A 22,315-nucleotide genomic window follows, 5' to 3' on the forward strand; every position below is an offset into this window, starting at 1 on the left:
TTCATGAGCACCCAACCAGTACCAAGTACAGTGCCAGGTAGAGGGCAAAAGAAGATACCTCCCCACCTCTGCCCTGTTCTCCCTAAATTCATAATCGATTCTAATAAGAGACAAGATTCAATATCAGAGCTTTAAGAAAAAAAGGTGTCCTCAGTCACAAGAGTAGAAAGGAAGGTTTGCTGGTCTTTGCAGGTCAAGTTTTTGTCATAAAAATTCTCAAACTGCTTCACTTTCACTTTTCACTTTCATGTACTGGAGAAGGAAATGGCAACTCACTCCAGTGTTCTTGCCTGGAGAATCCCAGGAACGGGGGAGCCTGGTGGGCTGCTATCTATGGGGTCGCACAGAGTCGGACACGACTGAAGTGACTTAGCAACTTAGCAGCTCAGGATTATTCTCTTAACTGGAGGATCATAGTGCTGTCGCATGAAATTGTTATGAGATGCAAAACACTATATTCTAGAAGGGGGCAAAAAGTCAAGTCCACCCCAGAGTCAGCTGATATGGTCTATCCCTACAATGAAATATTCTTTGCCCTGAAAAAGGAAGGAAATTCTGACACATTCTCCAGCACAGATCAACTCTGAGGACGTTCTGCTAAGTGAAATACGCCAGTTACAATAGTACAAGTACTGTCTGATTCTACTTGTATGAGGTACCTAGTGTAGTCAGATTCAGAGACACAGAAGGTAGACTGGTGGGAGGGGAGTGGGGAACTGTTCTAACATCACCAGATGAAAGAGTTCTGGAGATCAACTGCACAGCAATGTGAACACACGGAACACTACTGAACTGTACCTTTACAAACTATTATGATGGTAACTTTTACGTTACACGTATTTTACCATAATTTTTTAAAATTACACCAAGGGAGGCGAGTCAAATTCAGTTCAAGAAAGTTTTTTCCACCTCAAGCATGGCCATGTGGGTTCCAGGAGGTCCGAGTCATAATTCTAAATAAAACAATCGGAAAGGCACTGCCTTCAAAAGATTCAAGGTTGGGGTGGAGAGGGAGAGTAGGAGGAAGAGGGAGAAGCTTTGAAATGAGTCTGGCCAGCAGCTGGTGACTGCTGAAACTGGATGATGGGCACAAAGGGGGGTCCTTATACTATTCCCTCAACTTAGCACGTACTTGAAACATTTCTAGTGATAACCCATAAACATGAAAACCTGGTTAAGAGAATTTCCTTCTCTGGAAAAATGCAAAGGCTTATCCCTGAGATGTCTAGTATGGCTGGTAATCCTCATTCATTCTGTCCCAGGAATGCGAAGCCCCCAGACACTGCAATCAATGTCAGAGTGACAGTGTGAGCTAACACTAACGTCAGCACCCCTAGATTTCTTTTAATCTTTCTGAATAGGATACACTTGTATCATTCAAATCTTTGAAATAAAGCACAGAGACACATGCAATCCAGCTTCCCCTCCTCTAGTTTACCACTATCACTCCTAACTGTAATTAGCTTCTTGGCTATCTTCCAGTGTCTTTAAGCAAATATCATACATTAGTATATGATTCATGCTCTCCAAAGCTTTGCTTTTCTCACTCAATAATCTATTGGTGGGGGGGTCTTTCCATATCAGTAAAAAGTATTCCCATTCTTTTTTTCTGGCTGTACAGTGTCCCATATAATACGGAGATTACTCTAGTTTATTCTTCCCAAGTTAATGGGAAGTTTAGCTGTTCCCCAAATTTTCCTATTCTAAACCAGATCGTATCTATGCTGTGAAAAAAAATCAATTTTATTAAAACAAGGTTGCTCAATACACATAGTGGGACTATCACATACATTCCCGGTGTGTTACTATTATCCTGGACAAGTATTTTCCCTCTTCTTCTTGGATCTTTCCCCATTTCAGTATAGCCCAAGCTTAAGTTCAGTTCCTCCACAAAGCCTGTCCTGACTCTCTGGCCCACAGTGAGCAGCCTTTTCTTCTTAATTTCTATACTAAACATTCTCATGCAACTTTGTGTGGATTGGTGTTTATTTTTCAAATATCTGATGTGAACTGTGTGGTGCTGGAGGCCATAACTTTTATCTCCGCTACCTATGGTCTGCACAGCACTGAACAAGGTTTTAGCAAATAAAGCATACTCAATCAACAATAACCAATTTACTGGAATCAGGAAATGTCTCCCTTACTCATAACTTGCAGGTTTTCTAGACCCAAGACATCCTTCAGAGAAGGGTTCTAGCCAGTTTTGCTGTGTGAGTTACTGTACAATCATAATCAAGCTGTGATTCACTGCAAAAAAAAAAAAATTAAAATCCAACAGATTGAGTCCTCTTGGCATGCTCTGCACACAGAACAGGAAACATCATGACATTCGGGAGGTGCCCGACATCTCAATTCACAGGCACAAAATGATACTTAAATAGCATCTGTGGTGGTGACACAGCCAAGATCTACAAGAAAGCTACAAGTAACATCTATGGTGGGGGGAGAGAAGCTCCCTCATGCTCTTAGGGCAAAATAGCAGCATCATTCACAGGCACAGTTCAATTTTACTCCACATCTATTTCATTCATTCCATCAGTCTATGCTGAGAGTAGCTACAGAAGGCTTCTTTGAGGAGGTGACTTCTGAGCTGAAATCTGCATGATGGATGGGAGCTGTAGGCCAAGCGAGGACACTCCTCTTGGGAAGCTGCCAGCTGCAGGCAGAGGGACACAGATGGCAAATCGAGTTCCAGTATCATTGCTGTTACGACTTGAATTGTATCCACCAAAAGATGTTATATTCTTACTTTCCAATACCTGTGAGTGTGACTGCATTTGGAAATACGGTCTTTGCAGACAATCAATAAGATGAGGTGATTTGACTGGGCCTTGATCCAATATGACTGACGTCTTTACAAAAAGGAGAAATTTGGAAGTGGCAGTGTGCACACAGAGAGAACGTCATGCAGAGATGAAGGCAAAGATCAAGGTGATATATCTACAGTCAAGGCCAGCAAAGCCCCAGAAGCTGTGAGAGAGGGCCTGGAATGGGTTCACCTTCAGAACCTCAGAAGGAATCAACCCTGCTCACATCATCATCTTGGATTTCCAGGCTCCAGAACTGTGAGGCAATAAATGTTTGTTGTGTAAGTACCTCTAGTTGGTGGTACTTGGTGATGGTAGCCCTAGCAAACTAGACATTAGGTCCAGGAAATACACATACCACACCAAAAGTCACTTTCAATCAACTTTAGCAGCAAAATCCTTGTCCTAAATAAAATTATACCTGGAACCCCAGTATGTTAGAAGATTAAAAGGATGAAAAGGATTACTCAGAAGAAAATATTTCATTGCTTGTTAAATACATGAAGTATCCACCTCCTCTGATCCCAGGAGTTCTTTGCAACCCTGTTTGAAAAGGACTTAAAAGTAAAGAATGAAAAATAAAGGAAGGAAGGGAAAAAACCCTGATAGCAGGATGAGGCCAGAAAACCTGAGCGGGAGATAGGGCAGTAGTGTCTACCATTATGTTATTAAACCACCAGCACCAGTTATGAGGATCTGCTCTAAGCCAGGATTATATCTGTCCCTTGTATAGAGTCTGAAAGCCAGGTGTTCGGGCCCTCTCTTTAGTGATGGGGGATGCGAAACTGGAGAAGCTGACTTGATAAAAGCGCCTGTTTTCATGTGCCAGGGCTGTTGTAACAAACAGCACAGACTGAGACGCTTAAATAACAGAAATTCATTCCCCACAGTTCACTTCTGGAGACTAGAAGCCAAAGTCAAGGTCTCTGCAGGTCCGCTTTCCTCTGAGGCCTCTCTCCTCAGCTTCCAGACGGCCACCTTCTTGCTGCGCCTCACATGGTCTTTGCTTGGTGTGTGCGTCCCTGGTGTCTGTGTCCCAGGCCCCTCCTCTTACAAGGACAGCAATCAGTTTGGCCTCATTTTTACTCAATTACCCCTTTAAAAGGCCCTGTCTTCAAACATCATCACATTCTAAGGAACCGGAAGTTAGGGCTTCAGCATTAAAATTTGAGGGTGGTGGCACACAATTCAGCTCATAACAGCCCCTTAAGGAGAAAGCTGCAGAGCTCACAGTCCACCCCAGAACCATTTGGTGCCAAAGGCCATTTTCCTTGGATCACACTGCCTGCCCCTAAAAGTCTTCTTTATTAGCTCTAAAAGAAAATATATTACTTGAACAATAAGAAAAATAAAGCTCTTTTCTAAGGCTTCCTGCTGAGGTCAAAGCCAGCCATGCCTCTGGAAGCTCCCGTGAGAGCCGTGTCAGCAGGCTGGGTGTGAGCCCTGGAGGGCAGAAGAGAAGGCAGGGGAGAGCCCCTTCGCCCCCTAAGGAGCCCTGCTGGAGGCCAAACCCAAACAGACGCCAGCTTCCACCATCAGGGCAGGGGCCCCAAGTACCTAGGCAATCTCCTAACATTAGCTGGAGTGCTGGACAAGGGAGTTCCAACCAAGAGTTGCCCCAATTTCAGGCTCACTGACAGGAGAAGTTGGTTCCCTCAGCCCTGCTTACCTCTCTGTATCTCAGCCTCAGGGTGGCTCACCCAGGCCAACTCAAAAACTTCTGGTCAAGACTGCAGTGAGTGAACATTTGAAGTGCCCATCAGAAACCCCCCAGACTTCTCAGAAAACACAGGCCCCTCACGTTGTTACCCAGAGCCATGGCAGCTGCTGCGCCCACCAGGGTTCACGGAACCATCTTCAAATGTCAGCCGGCCTCCACGGCTTCAAACACAACATCAATAAAATGATGGCACCTTGCTGTGCCTTCCCCCGGGCAGGAAAGCAAGGCCCTGAAGAGTGAGGCGACAGAGACCTTACTGAGCACAGTTCTGGGGGCCAAAAAAACGGAGACTTCCAGGGATGGTTCTCCTTCATCAAGCCCAGAGGCCCCATAAAATAAGGAAAGTTCTGAAGTGAGCAGCCAACCCAAACACATATGTCCCAAAGACCGTGCTAGGATTCTGAGGACTAGAAAGCAAGGGATGGTGAACATTTGATTAGGGAGGCAAAGCTGGTCACAGATAATAAAACGACAAAAGACCCAAAATGTAGTACTTATTATGATTATCAGTTTTTTAAAAGGACAGTACAAAAAATTATCCCCAATGAGTAGACAAAGACAGAGAAGGAAAAAACATCAGAAAAGACTTCACCTAAAACGTAAGGGGAGTGAAAATGATTATAAAATGATTGTATCATATTACATTTATATTTATTATATTGACATGTTACATTTGGTACACTGTACCAAACACTAAATGGTAGGCCCTTCTATTTCAGAGACCCAATGAGAAATAAATGTTGTCACCTTTTTATTAACAAATGTCCATTTCTAACCACCTCAATTCTAATTGAGACATGTCATCAAACATCACCAGAAAATTGTCTACCTGGGTATCGTCACCCAACTTTACACGTATACTTCTTATTCCATACTTGACAGGAGAAAAAGCCAGTTCCAGGCCAATCCCAGAAGAAAACCAGTAAATACATATCCCCCCAGGTGTCCCGAGGCCTCCTCAGTGGCTCAGTGGGTAAAGAATTCACCTGCAATGCAGGAGACGTGGATCCCTGGGTCAGGAAGATCCTCTGAAGGAGGGCGTGGCAACCCACTCTAGCATTCTTGCCTGGAGAATCCCACGGACAGAGGAGACTGGCAGGCTACAGTCCACGGGGTCACAAAGAGCCAGGCATGACTGAGTACAGCACAGCAAGTGCTTCCAAGGCCGAAAACCAATCCCAAGGGAGACTGAGGTCTCCTCCTAATCTAGATTGTGGCCCTTCCCATAGATGAAGGTCAACTATTGTGTCCCTAGTTTATTAATCCATAGTTATGCCAGGCAGAAAAAAATACACGATGGAAGCAAGTCAGGAGATACACATACACACACACACACGAAAGTGAAAGTGTCAGTCACTCAGTCATGTCCAACTCTTTGCGATCCCATGAATTTAGTCTGACAAGCTCCTCTGTCCGTGGAATTCTCCAGGCAAGAATGCTGGAGTAGGTAGCCATTTCCTCCACCAGGGGCTCTTCCCAACCTTTACCATCTGAGCCACCAGGAAAGCCCCCCTATATATATAGGTGGAAGGGCAATACAATTGGTGGAAGGGAAATTTAGCAGTATCTGTGAAAATCCTAAGGAGAGACTTAACCCAACAACTCCACTCTAAGGCATTTATCCTATGGGTGGACTCACATAGGGTGCTTTGTTGCAGGAAAAAACAGAAAGACCAGAAACAATCCCAAATAGGGCACCAATTATATAGAATAAGGAGCAGATATAGCAAGAATCATTAATTGAAAAAAAGCCAACTGGATCAGACCTTGCATACTGTCTAGTTTGTGGGGTTTTTTAAAAATTGTGTTTTTATTGTTTGTAGTTGCAATAAAATTCTAGAGAATTAAAGAAAAACAAGAGGAAGTAAAGTAGGGAAATCTACTTAAGCTCTTCTGTTGTGCTTCAACCATGAGGTGGGGTGTTTTTTTCCCCATTTTAAACACATATAAGAAAAATATATGAGCAGTGAGAATTCATGAGAACTTAGCCCTAAATTGCTCTCAGCAGTGAACAGAGTCTTAAAGAAGACTTACTGATTGTCAGTGGGCTGTAATTCCTACTCAGGAAGTACCCTGATACAGTTAACAGTGGTTTTCATGAAGCAGGCATGAAATCTAAATGGTGTCTTATTAGTCATCATTTAATCAGAAAACCAAAGAACTTTCCACATTGCATTCTGCAAGTTGAGTGCATAATTAAAATTTTATCAGTGCACTTTTCATAATTTTAAGGGGCAAAAGTATGTAATATAATCAAAATACAATTCAGCACATTATGAATTGGGTATCTTGTTCATTAGGGCTAAAATTTCTTTATTTCTACAAGGAAAAAGAGCTGTGAAGGGCTTAGATGCACACACATGAATCCTCATCAGAGCTTTGCAGGTAATAGCAAAAGCAAAATTGGAAATGAAACAAATGTTCACAACAGGAAGCTGAGTGAATAAATTATACCATAGCCATACAATGAAATGCTCTGCAGTTCAACAGCATAGATACAGAAAGATGTTGGTGGCACATTTAAGATTTTTTTTAAAAGCTGATTTTAACAGCATTTGTAGCACAGCCCTATTTGGAAAATGGTGCACATAATTATACATATGTTGGAAAAAGTTAGGAGCAAGAACATACTATAAATTATTGTTATCTCTGGGCAGTTGGATTACAGGAGATTTTAATGTGCATATTTCAATTCATCTCTATTCTAACTTTTTTATTTAAAAAAAACTGTTGTGTGATTTCGAAAATGCTGGCTATCTTTTCCTTCCTTGGGATAAGAACCCAGTGTTCTTCTGTGGAAGAAAATTCCCACATGAAATGTGAAGCTTGTCCTCTTCTTCTGTCCCTTTGTGGGGCTTTCAGTAGTTTTTCTGATACTTCAGAAACTAGAGGGAGAGGGAGAGACAGGTCTAACCAGGGGCAACTGTGTCCCACGGTATATGTTGCCAGTGCCTGAAGACAGTTTTCATCGCCACAACTAGGTGAGGAAAGGAGCTGTGTGCTATTGGCATCTAGTGGAGAGGTCAGAGATGCTAAACATACCACACTGCACGGGGCAGCCTCACAATAGCCTTGAAATAGCCCAAAATGTCAACAGTGTCAAAGTTGAGAAGTCCTGTGTGTTGGGGTTAATGAATCCTCAGGTGACATGCTTATGCTCCAAAACAGCACCCTTGAAATGTAAACTATTATTTACAGGATGGATAAACAAGGGCCTACTGTACAGCCCATGGAGCTATATTCAATATCCTGTGATAAAACATAATGGAAAAAATATTTTTAAAAAGAATGTCTATATGTGTATAATTGAGTCACTGTGCTGTATAGCAGAGACTAGCACAACACTGTAAATCAACTGTACTTCAATTTAAAAAGATTTTTAAAGGCAGCACCATCAAATAGCTGCATAAGGCATGGCTTGGCATATGGAAAATGCACTGCTGATGGAGGCAGAATATCGGAGTTGAATCCTGGATCAGCTCCTTTTCTGGCTGTAAAACCTCAGGCAGGTGACCACAGCAGCCTGCTGATCTTTCATCCTTCTTCCTAAAATGGAAATACCACCACCCACGCCCCAGAGCGTACAAGAAGTTTCAACACAATACTGGAGGAGAAAGGGTTCTGTAAATGACGAAGCACCACACACACAGGAACAGTATGATCACCCTGAGCTACTCATTGTCTACATTTATCGGTGAATGCACACAGAGGATTGCAATGGGTCTTCGCCCAGCACACTCTTCCCTACCCTGAGTCACATGTCACAGTGGTGATTTGAACCATCAAGAACGTTGTTTTTATACTACATGTTCCTTGGCCTAAGGTGTGAAGCAGCAGAACTTGATGGTCAAGCAACAAGATCTGGAGTCAGACTTCTAGGAAGAAACCCAGCACTACCGCCAACTGCCTGGTGATCATGGAAAGTGATGCGGTTTCTCTGTGCCTTAGTTTCCTCCTCTGTCTATCCAAACCAGAAAATTTTAGAGTGAAAGAATTTATCATCTGAACCAAGACATTTTGGAGTGAAAAGGATGCTACTGATGTCAATGCCAGGACAACAGGCAGATACCAGGACAGTCCTCCTGCAAACAGGGACATGAAGTCACTCTAAAGATAAGGATATTCACAGTGCCCACCCCCAAAGGCTGGTTCTAATGATTAGATCAGCTAAAAGAGGCAAAGCACACAGTATACACTAGTAAATGCTACCTATGATTTTTTTTTCCCTTTCTCCCTTCATTCATCTAGCAAGTACTTAGTGCCCTGGCTTGACACTCCGCTCCAAGCAAAGAATAAGTCAGACACAGCCACTCCCTGTCCCCAGCAGGGCGCCTCCTCTGTGCCACAGTGTGTGTGTGTGTGTTACAGCCCCAGGACTTTTTTTGCACAAACACAGTCACAACACTTGCAGAATTAAGCACAAACCCACGGTGAGCACCACAGGTCAAGAATGCCAGGAAACACATACCAAATGTATAAAAGTTCCAAGTCTCTTTCACAAGCATGAACAATGAGTAAGAGCTTATCTAATCCACAAAGCTAAAGGACTTTATTATTATTCCAAAAACCCTGATTCAAGGAAACGGTTGCACAGTTTGACAAAATTTGCTATCACTGCATTTCACCAAGGGTGTTGATTAATACAATTTTGTAAGAGCATGTAATGTTTAAAAGCTCAGTAAAGTATTTGCTCTGTTTCATTTCTACAAACATCCCATTACAGAGAGCTGTGTACAATTTGTCCACCTAGACAGCTTGCAGAACACATTTATTATGAAAGCTGAAAAGCTGTGTTAACTCTAGCTTGCTTTTGCACTGAGATGCATTTATGTCTTTCACTAAGAAATAAGCAGTTTGCTTCAGTGTGCTAAAACAATTTTCTCTAAAAGTCAACACTCACCATGAGAGGTAGAGGTTCCTTATTTCACAGAAAAGTTCACTGGCTTCTAAGGGCCTGGGACTCTAATCACAAGTTCCCTTCCTTCCTTCCTTCACACCCTCCTTCCCATCGCCAATTTCAGTAAAATTGGTCTAAATTATAATCACCATAAATCCTCACACTTGAATGTTTCCATATCCCACTGTGAGGTCCTGCCCTTCCCTCCTCTTCCTCATTCATATTTTGCCAGGCCCATGTTCAGCCAGCCTCCTTTTCTGCCCATTTCTGACGATCCCTACAGAAACCTTGTTCCATTTCTTGGGTGGCTGTTAGATCTAAAATACAAGTCTGGTTCCGTCACTAGAAACACAAAATATGGATCTAAAAAGAGAAATTCCATCAAGTAAGCTGGATGTGCATAATTCAGAACAAATTGTGGGCCTATCTGTTTCTTGTTGTACTCCACGTCTGCCTGTCTTGAATCAAAGAAGCTTAAATCAGCGGTGTGTGTTTTGATCTGATGGTTACACAGATATGTTCAGTTTCCAAAACTTCAAACAGCTTACTCTTATGTGCATTTTATATGTGTTCTTATGCTATACTTCACAGTCATTTTAGAAAGTAGCTTACATCGCGTAAACCTCTATGTAAAGTAAGCATATATTACACATGACCTACACTAGTGTTCGCCAGTTTCCACACTTGAGACTGCTGTCAATTAGTGGGCCATGCAATCAGTTTAGAAGGTCCTCACCAATATTGTGTGTGTGGGCATGGGGTGGTAAGAGCACTTGAACTACCTTCTTAAAAATTAAGTGCACTACACAGTATTGCTGTACAGCGGAACTTTACAATACACAACACAGTATTGCTGTACAGCGGAACTTTACAATACATACATCTTGCATAACTGGAACTTCATACCCACTGCACAGCAGCTCCCCACAGCCGTCTCCCACCAGCCCATGGCAACAAAGATATCGCAACAACTTCACTGTCCAGTTATGGATGAATGGATACAGACACCACGGCATATAAAAACAATGAAAAATTATTCAGCTTGAAAAAAAGAATGGAATCCTGCTATAACCTGACCAGCATTCTTTAAAAAGAATACAGAATAAAAGAGCACATCATACACAATGAAGGCAACTATTGCTTCAGGAGATGTTTTGCAACTCTACGTATGTGTCTGTATATGCACATGTGTACTATATGTGCACACGTAGACTAGGTTGTCAGACTTTTTAAAAAACTGCAGGACACAGTAGGAAAAAAGCCTAAGAAACACTGAGTACACTGACAATAGAATTTGGAAGCCAGGAGGCCTGGGTTCTGATCCTGGCTGGTTACAATCTACATAACCTCTGTGAGCCTCTATCTTACCATTTCTAAAAATGGAGGGTAATATTATTTACCTCCTGGAGTTGGTGTAAAGGATCAGTGATCTGGCTGACAGTCCACCACAGGGAACTTAAGACACTGTCTCCAATCCTGCCACCATTTGCTTGGTGCCCTGGGCTAGGTTCCTTATCTGTAGGAAGGACGCTTGAAGGAAATATACAAAGATGGGCAGTATCCAGGCTGAGCCCCCATCATGGGACCCCCTTCAGGCCTCTGATGTCTGAGAGTGGCAGAGCAGGGAAGCTACTGCCCAGCACACTGGGTGATAAATCATCCAGCTGTGGATTCTGAGCAGAGGAAAAAACCACTTTCCAAGATAAGAGGGTTTTCCCATTATTCTTGGCAGGAGGTGATGAAAGGCAGAAGGGGAGGAAGGCCTTGGTAAAGAAATAAGCATTTGTTTTAAGCAAATCACTTTGGAGACAGGTGGTTTTCATTTTGAGAACAAAAGTGATGCTTACAACAGTTAGAGGGCAACTCCAGATAGCAGCCATGGGCTTGCCAGGAGAGGGAAACAGGGTCCTAGGGTCTGGAGTGCTCCCAAAGTACCAGAGCAATGACGGAGGCACATGGGAGGGTCCAGCACAGAAAAGCGGGAACTAACTTTATCAGGTTGTAGAAACACACTGCTTAAAAGGCATCCACTGTAGCCCTCATCCAAAGCCTCTATCTATTTAACAAATATTTGTTGAGCATCTACTAAGTGTCCAGAATGGAGTTAGGGCTTGGGGATACAGTGGAATAAGACAGACAAGACCTCTGCCTGCACCAGGGCTGAAATTCCAATGGAGGAGGTAGCAAGTGCCAAGAAAATCAATGAGGCAACAAGAGATTTACAGGCTGTGATGTAAGCACTCTGCAAGAAATAGATACGGCGATGTGACAGGAAAGGAGAAAGGAAACCTAAGATGGAGGAAGTCCCATTAGATAAGACGGCCCAGGAGGGCTTCTCTGAGTTAACACCTGAAAGTGGAGCAAGAGGCAGCCAAGCAACAGCCAGAGAAGGGTGCTCCCCAGCGACGGCACCCCAAGTGCCTGAGACCAGCAGCAGGAAAAGCGCTCAGGAGGAGCGGGGGTGGCCAGGGCCCAGGGGAGAAGGAAGTGGCCAAGTGGGAGGGTGACCATGATGAGACTGGAGAGGCAGGCACGTGCCAGACCACACAAGGCACAGCCAGCCATGGGCAAGATGACAGAGTCCAGTGAAGAGCAAGAGAGAGCTACTGAAAGTTGGTACACTGTGACACATGATTTTGATGATGGTTAAGGGGAAAGGCGCCCTCTTAAATCATTGCACACAAAACAAAGTGTGCAGATTATGATATGATGTCTCCAAAATCAATAACAAAATTACCACTGTCTCAGAGCTCACAGATACAGTTATTGAGGAGTCTTGCCAGCTAGAGACAAAGAATTTTAGTCTACATGTGAGATAAAATACATGGAATTCAATGGAGAGAAAGGGGTGGGAGAACTTGTAACTGACAAGGGAACACTATTACTAGCAGTTAGCTCACAGTCAGCAAATATAAAACGTAGAATAAAACTAATTAACAAGACAGGCTCTAGAAAGTCCCATCAACAAGCTAACACACACGATGGTGCAAAGGTAAGTGAGCATTGATCCATGCACATGGAGGTTGCCTAAATCCATAAACAGGTTGACTGAAACAACTGGTGGCAAGTCAACACGACGGTGCTCTACACCTACTTCTGAATCCAAAATTAGATGAATTGCTGAGCAGTGTTCTTCAAGCTCTATCTTTTCTTTATCTTCTCCCTTGTTCCAGCTGAATACAGGCATTCATAACTCAGAAACTCAAAACTGAACAAGAAATGACTCTTCTGAGTGGTCACTTTTTCTCTAGGACTCACGACACTTGGGTCCCCAGGCTCCATGGTCTGTAACACAAACAGGTCTGTGGCACATGGGCATGACCCACTCACAACTTCTCCCCAAGACCTCTTTTTTCTGGGGAGTCATGTGCCCGTGAATAAAAGGGTAACCAGGCCAAATGGCCGAGTAAGATAAGCCTATGACACCAACCGCGAGAACTCAACGGCCACCATGACTGCCGCCAAACAAGCTGGGGACAGCAACACAGGCGGCATTTCATAGTCCAGCACACTCCTTGGGTCAGTGGTCTAATACCCCGTTAAGGAAGGAGATGGGGTTAGGAGGGCAAAACACATGGTTAGGGAAGGCCTACCAAGTGCCAAGCGCTTTCACGATCATCACTCCAAATACCCCAGCATTTCCATGAAGTGCAACGATCACAACTTTCAAATGAGAAAAGTACAACTTCAAAGAGGTTTCTGTGAGTGGCCCCAGGCTACAGTTAGCTGAGTGAGGACTTGAGCCTCGTGTGCCACCTGAGTTGGCACTGAGGAACAGGTTGGCGGTCTGAAAAGACCCTGCTCTTTCTGTCCTATTTCCCCCATTTTGCTCCCCCCTCTCCTGTCCCATCGTTTCTTCCCACTATAGGAAAGCTGGACTCCACAGCTGCCTTCATCCCAGCCTCCCAACTCTGCCAACTACCTTAGAAATGTTACCTGCTCCCAACCCTTTCCAGGGACACTTCACCCGTGAAAGGGCCACCTGCAGGCGTGGGGGGTCGCGAGTGGGCTTGGCTGGCTGGGGTTGTCTTGTATGCCGTGTTCCCTGGAAAAAACTCATTGATAGTGGTCAGGAGAAGGAAAGAGCCACCCCACCAGATGACAGGGCTGTTCGAAATCTTTATGGATGCTGCCATCAGCCGAGAGTCACTTCTGTCACAGAGGAGGGCTTGGGGAAGAAATTCCCTTTCTCCACAAACAAGAAAACTCAAACGCCTGGGTCCAAATGAAAAGCGGTGTTGCTCACCATCGTGGAAGGACTGAGCCAGGACCGAATTCCCCATCATGCCTCCCTCCCAGTCTACAGAGTAGTCGGGCAACAGGCTACAAAAGATGCAGACGGAATAACAACTGAAACAGATGTATGGCCTACTTACAATCTCAGACGCATCGGCAGCAGCGCTCGGGGCTTTGGCTGCGGAAAGCTCCATACTGTGGGGTATGAAATGGTGAGTGTGGGCTGACTGTGTCTGAACTCTGGGCAGGAGTGTGTGCTGTGCTCGGCGAGAACTACGAGTCTCTCTGATTCACTTGGCAGCAGAATTATTCTAAGCATCCTGTCCCGTACCCAGCCCGCCCGCCTGCCCGCCCCTCCCACTACACATTCACACTGGCTGGTTTTTTTTTTTTCCTCTCTCTCTGAGCTTATTTCTGTCACAAATCGAGTGAAATACACTTTTTCCAAATTAATCCAGTCTCTGGCACTTGAGAGTGTGGAACCTTTATGACCCCGGGGGTGAAAGAGGAAGAAGAGCTACCTAATTAGGAAGAAGTTGTAACTAACATAGGAGAGGAGAGCTGGAGAACCACAAAGTCTGCAGTCACAGCAAAATGGAGATTATTCAAGACAGCTGAAACACTCCACCCAGCCTCCAGGAGGGGACATGCATGGGGAACAAAGGGCATATGGTGTTTGCTTTCTTCAACATCCGTTCTCACCATTAAGAGCTGCACCAGCAAACACTCAGTACTTACATGGGGACAAACCTCACTTCACAATAGACTTGAAAATGTAGCTCATAATCAAATAAATGACTGTGCAAAGCACAGGCCTACCCTGATTTTTTACTACATATAAAGCAAATTTAATAAAGTCCAAATAACTGGCAGAATGTCTATTTGGCTTAGTTAAGCATGGATTATACTTGAAAGAAAGTCAATTTTTGTTAATTCCAAGTTCATATGGTAACTTGAACACTGACATATTCAGGACAGGATTTTATTTTATTTTCTCCTCCAGGAGAGATTCCAAGGGGCTAACTTAATAACTAGATAAGAATGATTTTCTATTATTTATTACTAGTGACATATTTAAACAGTTCTATCCTAAAGCAAACAGGTTTTTTAAAGAGACTTAAATCATTAATATCCCACATAAGTTAATGTTACCACCATCCCCCTTACTGCCCACACCATGACATCATCCAAAGGTAAACTTCAGAGCACTCCCTGATCAAACTATGATGAACTCCTGAATTAGTGAGAGCTGAACTGATGACACTTTTCAGAGACAGAAAGCTAGGGTCAGCTTCAAAAATGCTCGGGTACCACTCTTAGTTACAGGTGTCCACCTATTCTCCACCCCCCTCCCCCCACCCCCGCCAGAGCCCATTCCCAGCTTCAGAGAGGCAGCCTTATTAATTGCAACCCAATCACTGGTTCAGGGTGAGCAACAGGAAGTAAGCTCACCCAGTCAGGCTGCAGGAAAGGACTCCTCCTACATAACCAGCTATGAACAAGGAAGCAGAGGGCCCCATAGCCAAAGCCTGTCATCCTACAACGGCCTGATGACCACAGAGAAACCAGTCCTTGGGTGAAGCTACTGCCAGACGCATACAGTGGAAGAGAGACAGTAAGAACATAGGTCTCTGATGTCACTTTTAGCAGCTGATCACACTGCCTTGGGTGATGAGCTAAAGCACTGCTGACAAGAACAGTCAGGGGAGCCAAGAGCAACAGTTTGTAAGTTGGCAAAAGAGACTCCTTTAAAGTTAATAAAACACTCACAGAAAACATCCCCCTTAATGTTCAAGAAAACGGAGAAGTTACAAAGATGAGTGGTTGCCTAGGGCTGGGCATGGAAATGGAAGTGACTACAAAGGGCACAAGGTTTCTTTGGTGGGGGTGATAGACAAGTTCAAAAATTAGACTATGGTGATGGTTAAACAATTCTGTAAATATACTAAAAACCACTGAATAGAACACTTCTAATGGGTGAATTTTACAGTATGTAAATTAGATCTCAATAGAGCTGTTAAAAAAAAAAAAAAGCTACATGGGAACAGATGCTCATTCAGAAGTCCCAGGATGAAGGGCCTTTAGCCTTTACCTTCATCCACAGCTGACGGAACATGTCCCTGCTTAAAATCCTTCCTTCAGTGCGTCCCAATTCGTTGCAGAATCCAAGTGCCTTACAAAGGGATGCGACGTCCCCGTCACCTGCCAGCCTCACTTTCCCCACTTCCCACTTCACTTGCTGGCAAGGCTCGCTTTCAGAAACTCATCCAACTGTCTCCCCACAGCCTCTGAGCACACTACACCCACTTTCTTGCTCACTCTAGCTCCAGCTATCCTCTTCACTAATCTCATCCTGCTTATCCTACACTGGCTCTCAGGTCCCATCCCTTTGGGCTCCCTGAGCATACTATGTGCTTGCCATGGTGGGTTGAAAAAGTATGTTTTGGGGTCTGTCTCTTCAGGCTAGACTCTAGGACCGAAAAGAGCACTCCAGACATAACAGACACTCAGCAGACACCCACTGAACTGGTCTGCTCTTTCTCTTTGGGGGAGGACACCAGCTTCTCCTATAGGTCACTTGTGTCATTGACATTGGGGGTGGGTGAGCCAGTGAGGTCCCGAGTGTCCTGGCTCTCATCCACACCCACTTGCCTAGAGTGATCTCAGGTCCAGCAAGAGACACAGGCCCCTCCAACATGCACACGCCGTGTGAGGAACCCCTCATCTGCAACCACACTGAGCACGTCGGCTTCTCGGCTCAAACGCTCCCTGACGCAGAAGGTAATGGTGACAATGCACATCGTGTCTCTCACCATGTCTAAGCTTTCAGAAAAGGAAGAGTGGGAATCCATTTTTCCCCCCTGATGACGGAGTTGTCCTTGTTTTCTTTAATCCTTACACAAGGTAAAGAGCTGGGGTACCAAAAGTCACAAATGCAACTAGAATGGGAAACACTTGATTTCATGTCAATGTATGGCAAAACCAATACAGTATTATAAAGTAAAATAAAGTAAAAAAATAAAATAAAATAAAATAAAGCAAGACTGCACATTTTTAAAGGGACCCAATAAATGGAGGAATGCTGGCAAGATCATTTCCACCAAATGTCTTATCTGCCGGCAGGATCTCAGGGGAAAAGATTAATAGCAAAACTTAAGAACGTTAAAAAGCCAGTTCCTGGAGAGTCTCAATGATCAAAACAAAACAAAGTCACTCTGTGAAAGGAAAGACCCACAGAAACCCACCATGGAGTGGATGCTTCATCACAAGAAAGACATGGCCCAGCCCTCCTGCTTGTCCCGGCTCTCCAAACGTCCCAGAAATGCAACTCCAACCCAGGAGTAGAGGAAAGAGCTGAAACAACACTTCAAATATTCGCGATGGTAACTGTAAGTCCTACCTCATAATCATGACTCCTCTTTTCCATATTTGGGCCCCAGCTTCCCTGGATGCACTCCACAAGCCCTCACAGACATTATCTAATGCTAAACAGATCAGCAAACTAACCATTAAGTACTCTGCTTTTTTCTCTATGCGCCCTGATTTAAAGCAGTCTGCGCACAATCTTAAAGAAGTGGTCAATTCCCTTGTGTGTTGGGGGGAATGCTAAGATTTCTCACACAGTTTAGATCAAACAGGAAGCTCTTAGGATGTCAGGAAGTTTGTCTTTAAACATCTCAATTTGATTCCAACAGTGAAGTTTTCAAAGCTGTCACTATCCCCCTTCTCCCCCTCACAATAAAACCAAAGGTGGCAGATTTATCATGAAATCACTTCAGTAGCTTTTTTCTCCCTAAATACCTGGCTGGCCTCAGCCCCAGTGTCTCTAATCCAATTAGTTGGTGTGGGGTCTGGAAATCCATAGTATTCAAACTTCTCCAAGTGACTCAGGGAGCCAAGACAGCCCCCCAATAGAGGGCTGGGTGAAAAGGGCCAGTTACACTCTGGCTACTAAAAGAAGCATCAACCTCAGCCTTTCCCCACCCACCTGGCCAAGACTCCCTGAGCCCGAACTTGCACTTTCACAAGATGGGAAAGGACAGATCACGAAGGCCGGGAGGCATGACAGAGTGTGAGAAACTCAGGCTACACCATCTCCTAGGTCGTGTTTTGTTTTCCCTTTGCAAGCGGAAGAAGCAGTAGCAGGAGGTCACCATCAGACCTCAGAATCCATATCCCAGTTTGTCAGGATCTTACTGATGAACAACAGGGCCAAATCCTCCTCCCTCCCTCCCTCCCTCCCTCCCTCCCTCCCTCCCAGAAACTATGAGCAGTCAGATTAAATGTAAAGGGAGTCAAAAGACTAAACATCGCCTGTTTGTTCAATTAAAGCAATACATTTTTCCACTCATGCTGGCAACATCAACACTCGTGGTACTGCGCATGTTTAAAAGCTATCAGCCACATTCAACTCCTACCCCAGCACACCAGCAGGACCGGCAAAGTTTCTGAGTATTAAAGAGCTCTACACGGACCCAATGCATGCCAAGATAAATCATTCTTAGGATTCATGAGAACTACTAATTGCATCCATTTTTAAAAATCAATATACTTCAAGAAACTTTTTAAAAATTCATATGGTTATTTCTCTTGCTCAAACAACTTCATAAGGCATTCACAGGAAGTCGTGGTTCCAAGCAAATGTGGCTATGTATTAAAACACACACACACACACATACACACACACACACACACACACACACACACACACACACACAATCTCTCAGTAGCCCAACACCCAGCTCAGCAAAGATTTCTAGCAGGTTTTTAGAACCCAGCAAATCAGGGTATCCCTCGTGCTACTTAAGATCTGTGTTGTTGTTTTAATGTAGGCAAAGCCACACTGACAATCCTGTACCCCTGTATCATAGTACAATTAGGAGTGAGACAGCACGGATTCAAGTGAAACCACCCACAGGTTCAAATTCAGCTCTGACTGACTATCTGCTCTCCCCTGGGCAAATTATTTAACCTCTCTGGTCCATGGAAAATGTTGTATAAGAATTCACCGTTTTTCCTACCCAGAATGTAATACCATGGGGCTTTTCTCATGGCTCAGTGGTAAAGAATCCACCTGCCAATGTAGGAGACATGGGTTCAATCATTGGATCAGGAAGATCTCCTAGAGAAGGAAATGGCAACCCACTCCAGTATTCTTGCCTGGGAAATTTCATGGACAGAGGAGCCTGTGGGTTACAGTCCATGGGGTCGAGAGTCAGACATGACTTAGTGACTGGACAACAACGACAATACAGTACCATGAATGGTGTAGATGAGAGAGCTATGTACACAAGAGGCACTCAATTATTACACCCAGACTACATTCCCTTCAATGAATATTTCATTTCTTAACATGAGCAAACTTTTGCTTCTGTCAAGAAATGTGCCTGTGGAAAAGATTTTTTGTTTCTTTTCTCTAATGGCAATGGCAAAAATAAATAAATAAATGAACCAGAAATCAATGAATATATAAAGTTCTTCTCAAATTGTGTACTTGATATGGTTTATTTATATTATGACATTTATTCTTAACAAAGAAGCATTATTATAGAAAAAATTATGAAAAGTATTTAACACTTTTTTCCACTCATGCTGGCAGCATCAACACTCATGGTACTGCGCATGTTTAAAAGCTACCAGCCACATTCAACTTCTACCCCAGCACACCAGCAGGACCAGCCAAGTTTCTGAGTATTAAAGAGCTCTACACGGACCCAATGCATGCCAGGTGAAAAATGCACTCTATAAAACAGTAGACTGGTACCAGTGACATACAGTTATTGTGATCACAAATGCTGATTTCCAGAATGCCGAGGGTAGGCAACTACCAGGCAATATTGTCTTCAGAGTATCAATGTTACATTGTAATACATGCAGTAATAAGACAGCAGAGGGACTTGGGATGTTGAAACTATTTAAACTACCAATCTTCATCTGATTTAAGCACTCATGACAAATGAGCAAATGATAGATTATTCAGTGTATTTATTAAATCCATTTCCCTGGGCAATTTCACTAGCCAACACTCTACCATAAACTGAGTTACCATAAGAATTAAACGATTTTTTTTTCACCAGAGGCTCATTTTAAGAATACCCATCCTTCCAGTTAGTTCTTACAAGGCAATCATTCGAAGAAGGGCTACTGGTGTTCAGACACCAAGGCTGACCTTTAAAAGAGCTACAGTCTTCACCAAGTCAGATAACCTCTCTGGTTTCAATTTTCCTGTTTGTAATATGAGGAATAATCACTATTTCAGATGGGGGTCTAGGGGTGAGGATTAGCTGAATTTATGTATATTCTCTACAATTATGAAGAGTAGTAACACTCCCAAGAATAAGACTTCTGCTCACAACAGCAAATTCACGTTACTTTTCCCTCTATGTCAGGTCCTGAAGTGGCTATTAAAAATGTTTATTATTTATCAAATAATAAACTCTCACTGTCCCTCAAAATGCAGGGAGAGAGGAGTAATTCCTGCCTGTGTTTAAAAAACAGAAGAATGAGAGCAGGAAGAAACCCACATACTACTTCCTCTCTGGGTTAGCCTTGACAGTGACAGCTGCAAGGGTCACTCTCATCAGCAACATCCCCATAGTGCTATGACCTTCTGAACCTGAGGGGATCCAAGGTTGTTCATGGCTCAGGGCCTTTGCACTTGCTATTCTCTATTCAGATGGCCCTTAGTCACAGAGAGCCTCCTCACCACTCAGGTGTGAGCTACGATGTCACCTTGCTCCTGAGGCCTTCTCTGATGACTCTGGATGAAACAGAAACAGCTCACACACTCCACCAGTCACTCGATCCTTTCCCCCTCCTGTATTTATATTAAGGCAAAGACCTTGTGAAGTGCATTCCCATACTGGCACCTGGCACATGAAGGGCACTCAGTGGACAGACCTAGGTAACCTATGTGTTTGACAGTTTCAACACTCTGTCATATCTGCATCTGGTTCTGATGATGGCTTTGCCTCTTCAGACTGCATTTTGTGGCCTTCTGGCATGCCTTGTATTTTTTGGATTGAAAGCCAGACATTTTGTACAGGGTAGTAGCTACTGCAGAGAAGGCACTGGCACCCCACTCCAGCACGCTTGCCTGGAAAATCCCATGGGAGGAGCCTGGTAGGCTGCAGTCCATGGGGTCGTGAAGAGTCAGACATGACTGAGCAACTTCACTTTCACTTTTCACTTTCATGCATTGGAGAAGGAAATGGCAACCCACTCCACTGCTCTTGCCTGGAGAATCCCAGGGATGGGGGAGCCTGGTGGGCTGCCTTCTATGGGGTCACACAGAGTCGGACACGACTGAAGTGACTTAGCAGCAGCAGCAGTAGCTACTGAGATAAATGAGCCCTTACTGAGGGATTTATGCTAATTTAGTCAATAGTTGGGCTATGTTGCTGTGTATTGGTCCCAAGGACATTAGAAACTTAGAAATTCCTCTGGTGATCATTTTTGCCCCCTCACACCCTCGACTTTTGGGGCTCCCTTTCTACTGTTCCCCAGAGAGAACCTGTCTCGTAGCTCTTCCTGTTGAAATCCACTGCTGTTACTCCTGGAGGCTTCTTAGCATGCTCGGGGAGAATGGGTTCTCGAATATTCTGATCCTCAGTCTTTGGAATGCACAGGGGGCCTGTGTCTGAGGGTTGGGGGTTCACCTTCAAAGTGCTTCTGCCCCTCGCTCACCCGTTTCCTCAGCTGCAGGGGGTGTCTCCAGTATCTTCAGTCCACAGCCTTGAGGCCCTTTTCCATGCAAAGACTTTGCTTTAGGCGAGGTAGGGGCTGGGACTGAGTGGAATTCCTGCCTCCAGCTGCAATAGTATTTCACTGGTGCCCTCAGACCACGTCCTTCCCCCCACAGAGGAAACCTTTTGTTCCTTAAGGGACAAGGATCTAAGCAGATTTCTCAGTGGTTCCTGAGACAGTACCCCCAGACCACACGGTGAGTTTTCTCTGGATTTCCCCCAGGCTTTGCTGTGAGAGCCAGGGGGGGTTCCTGGCAGGGAAAGCCTAGGAAAGGGTAAGACTCCCTTCTACCCACCACTGCCCCTAGGAGCTTCCCACTGGTGTTAGCCTACACTCAGCCTCCAGCAAGCTGTCAAAACTTGAGCTTCATCTTTCTACCTGCTTCTGTGGCGCCTGGTGGCTTCTGTCTCGAGTAAGCAAAAGTCTTATGTCTCAGAAAGTGCCCTCCTCTCTCTCCAGATTCTGAAATGACTGTTTGCTCTGCAAACTTGTTCTCTGTTCATTTCTAGTCTGTCCAGATTTTTTCTTGTAAGTGTAGGAGGCACATTTTCGCAACTCTCTCTGTCTCTGAGCTGAAATCAGAAGTCTCTTTACTGATTTTTAAAGAATCAAAAGTAGGTATGACAAAATGGTAACATTTGATAAAACTAGGTGGTGGGTAGGTAGATGTTGTTTATATTCTCATGCCCTTCTATATTTTAATAGATCAGTAACATTTCAAGTTTAAGGTGTGGGTGGCCACAGTGGGAAATGGTACTATAATATAAATAGACTGAGATATGTATACATTTGGTTCTTGTTCAACAATACACAGAAGTCTCCTGAATTTTAAAAAATAACCATCATTTTTGGCAACACCTCAGAAACTGTTATGAAAAAATTTAAATCACCCCAATACCATTCAATTTT

The 22,315-nt window shown here is 44.1% G+C and overlaps 1 protein-coding gene across 12 annotated transcripts in view; it reads right to left on the bottom strand.

Moving 5' to 3' along the window:
- SH3KBP1 (SH3 domain containing kinase binding protein 1) overlaps positions 1-22,315 on the bottom strand; it is a 332,004-nt gene that overhangs the window by 239,468 nt on the left and 70,221 nt on the right. For 2 of the 12 annotated variants that reach the window (XM_027963244.3, XM_060407719.1), the window contains exon 1: positions 13,801-13,947. The exons of the other annotated variants lie outside the window; for them this stretch is intronic. In XM_027963244.3, the coding sequence (XP_027819045.1) occupies positions 13,801-13,854 (54 nt within the window). In that variant the 5' untranslated portion in view covers positions 13,855-13,947. Of the gene's footprint in view, positions 1-13,800; positions 13,948-22,315 lie in introns of those variants that run through there. 12 annotated transcript variants of the gene reach the window in all.

The sequence above is a fragment of the Ovis aries genome, chromosome X (assembly GCF_016772045.2).
Source record: "Ovis aries strain OAR_USU_Benz2616 breed Rambouillet chromosome X, ARS-UI_Ramb_v3.0, whole genome shotgun sequence".
Taxonomy (NCBI): domain Eukaryota; kingdom Metazoa; phylum Chordata; class Mammalia; order Artiodactyla; family Bovidae; genus Ovis; species Ovis aries.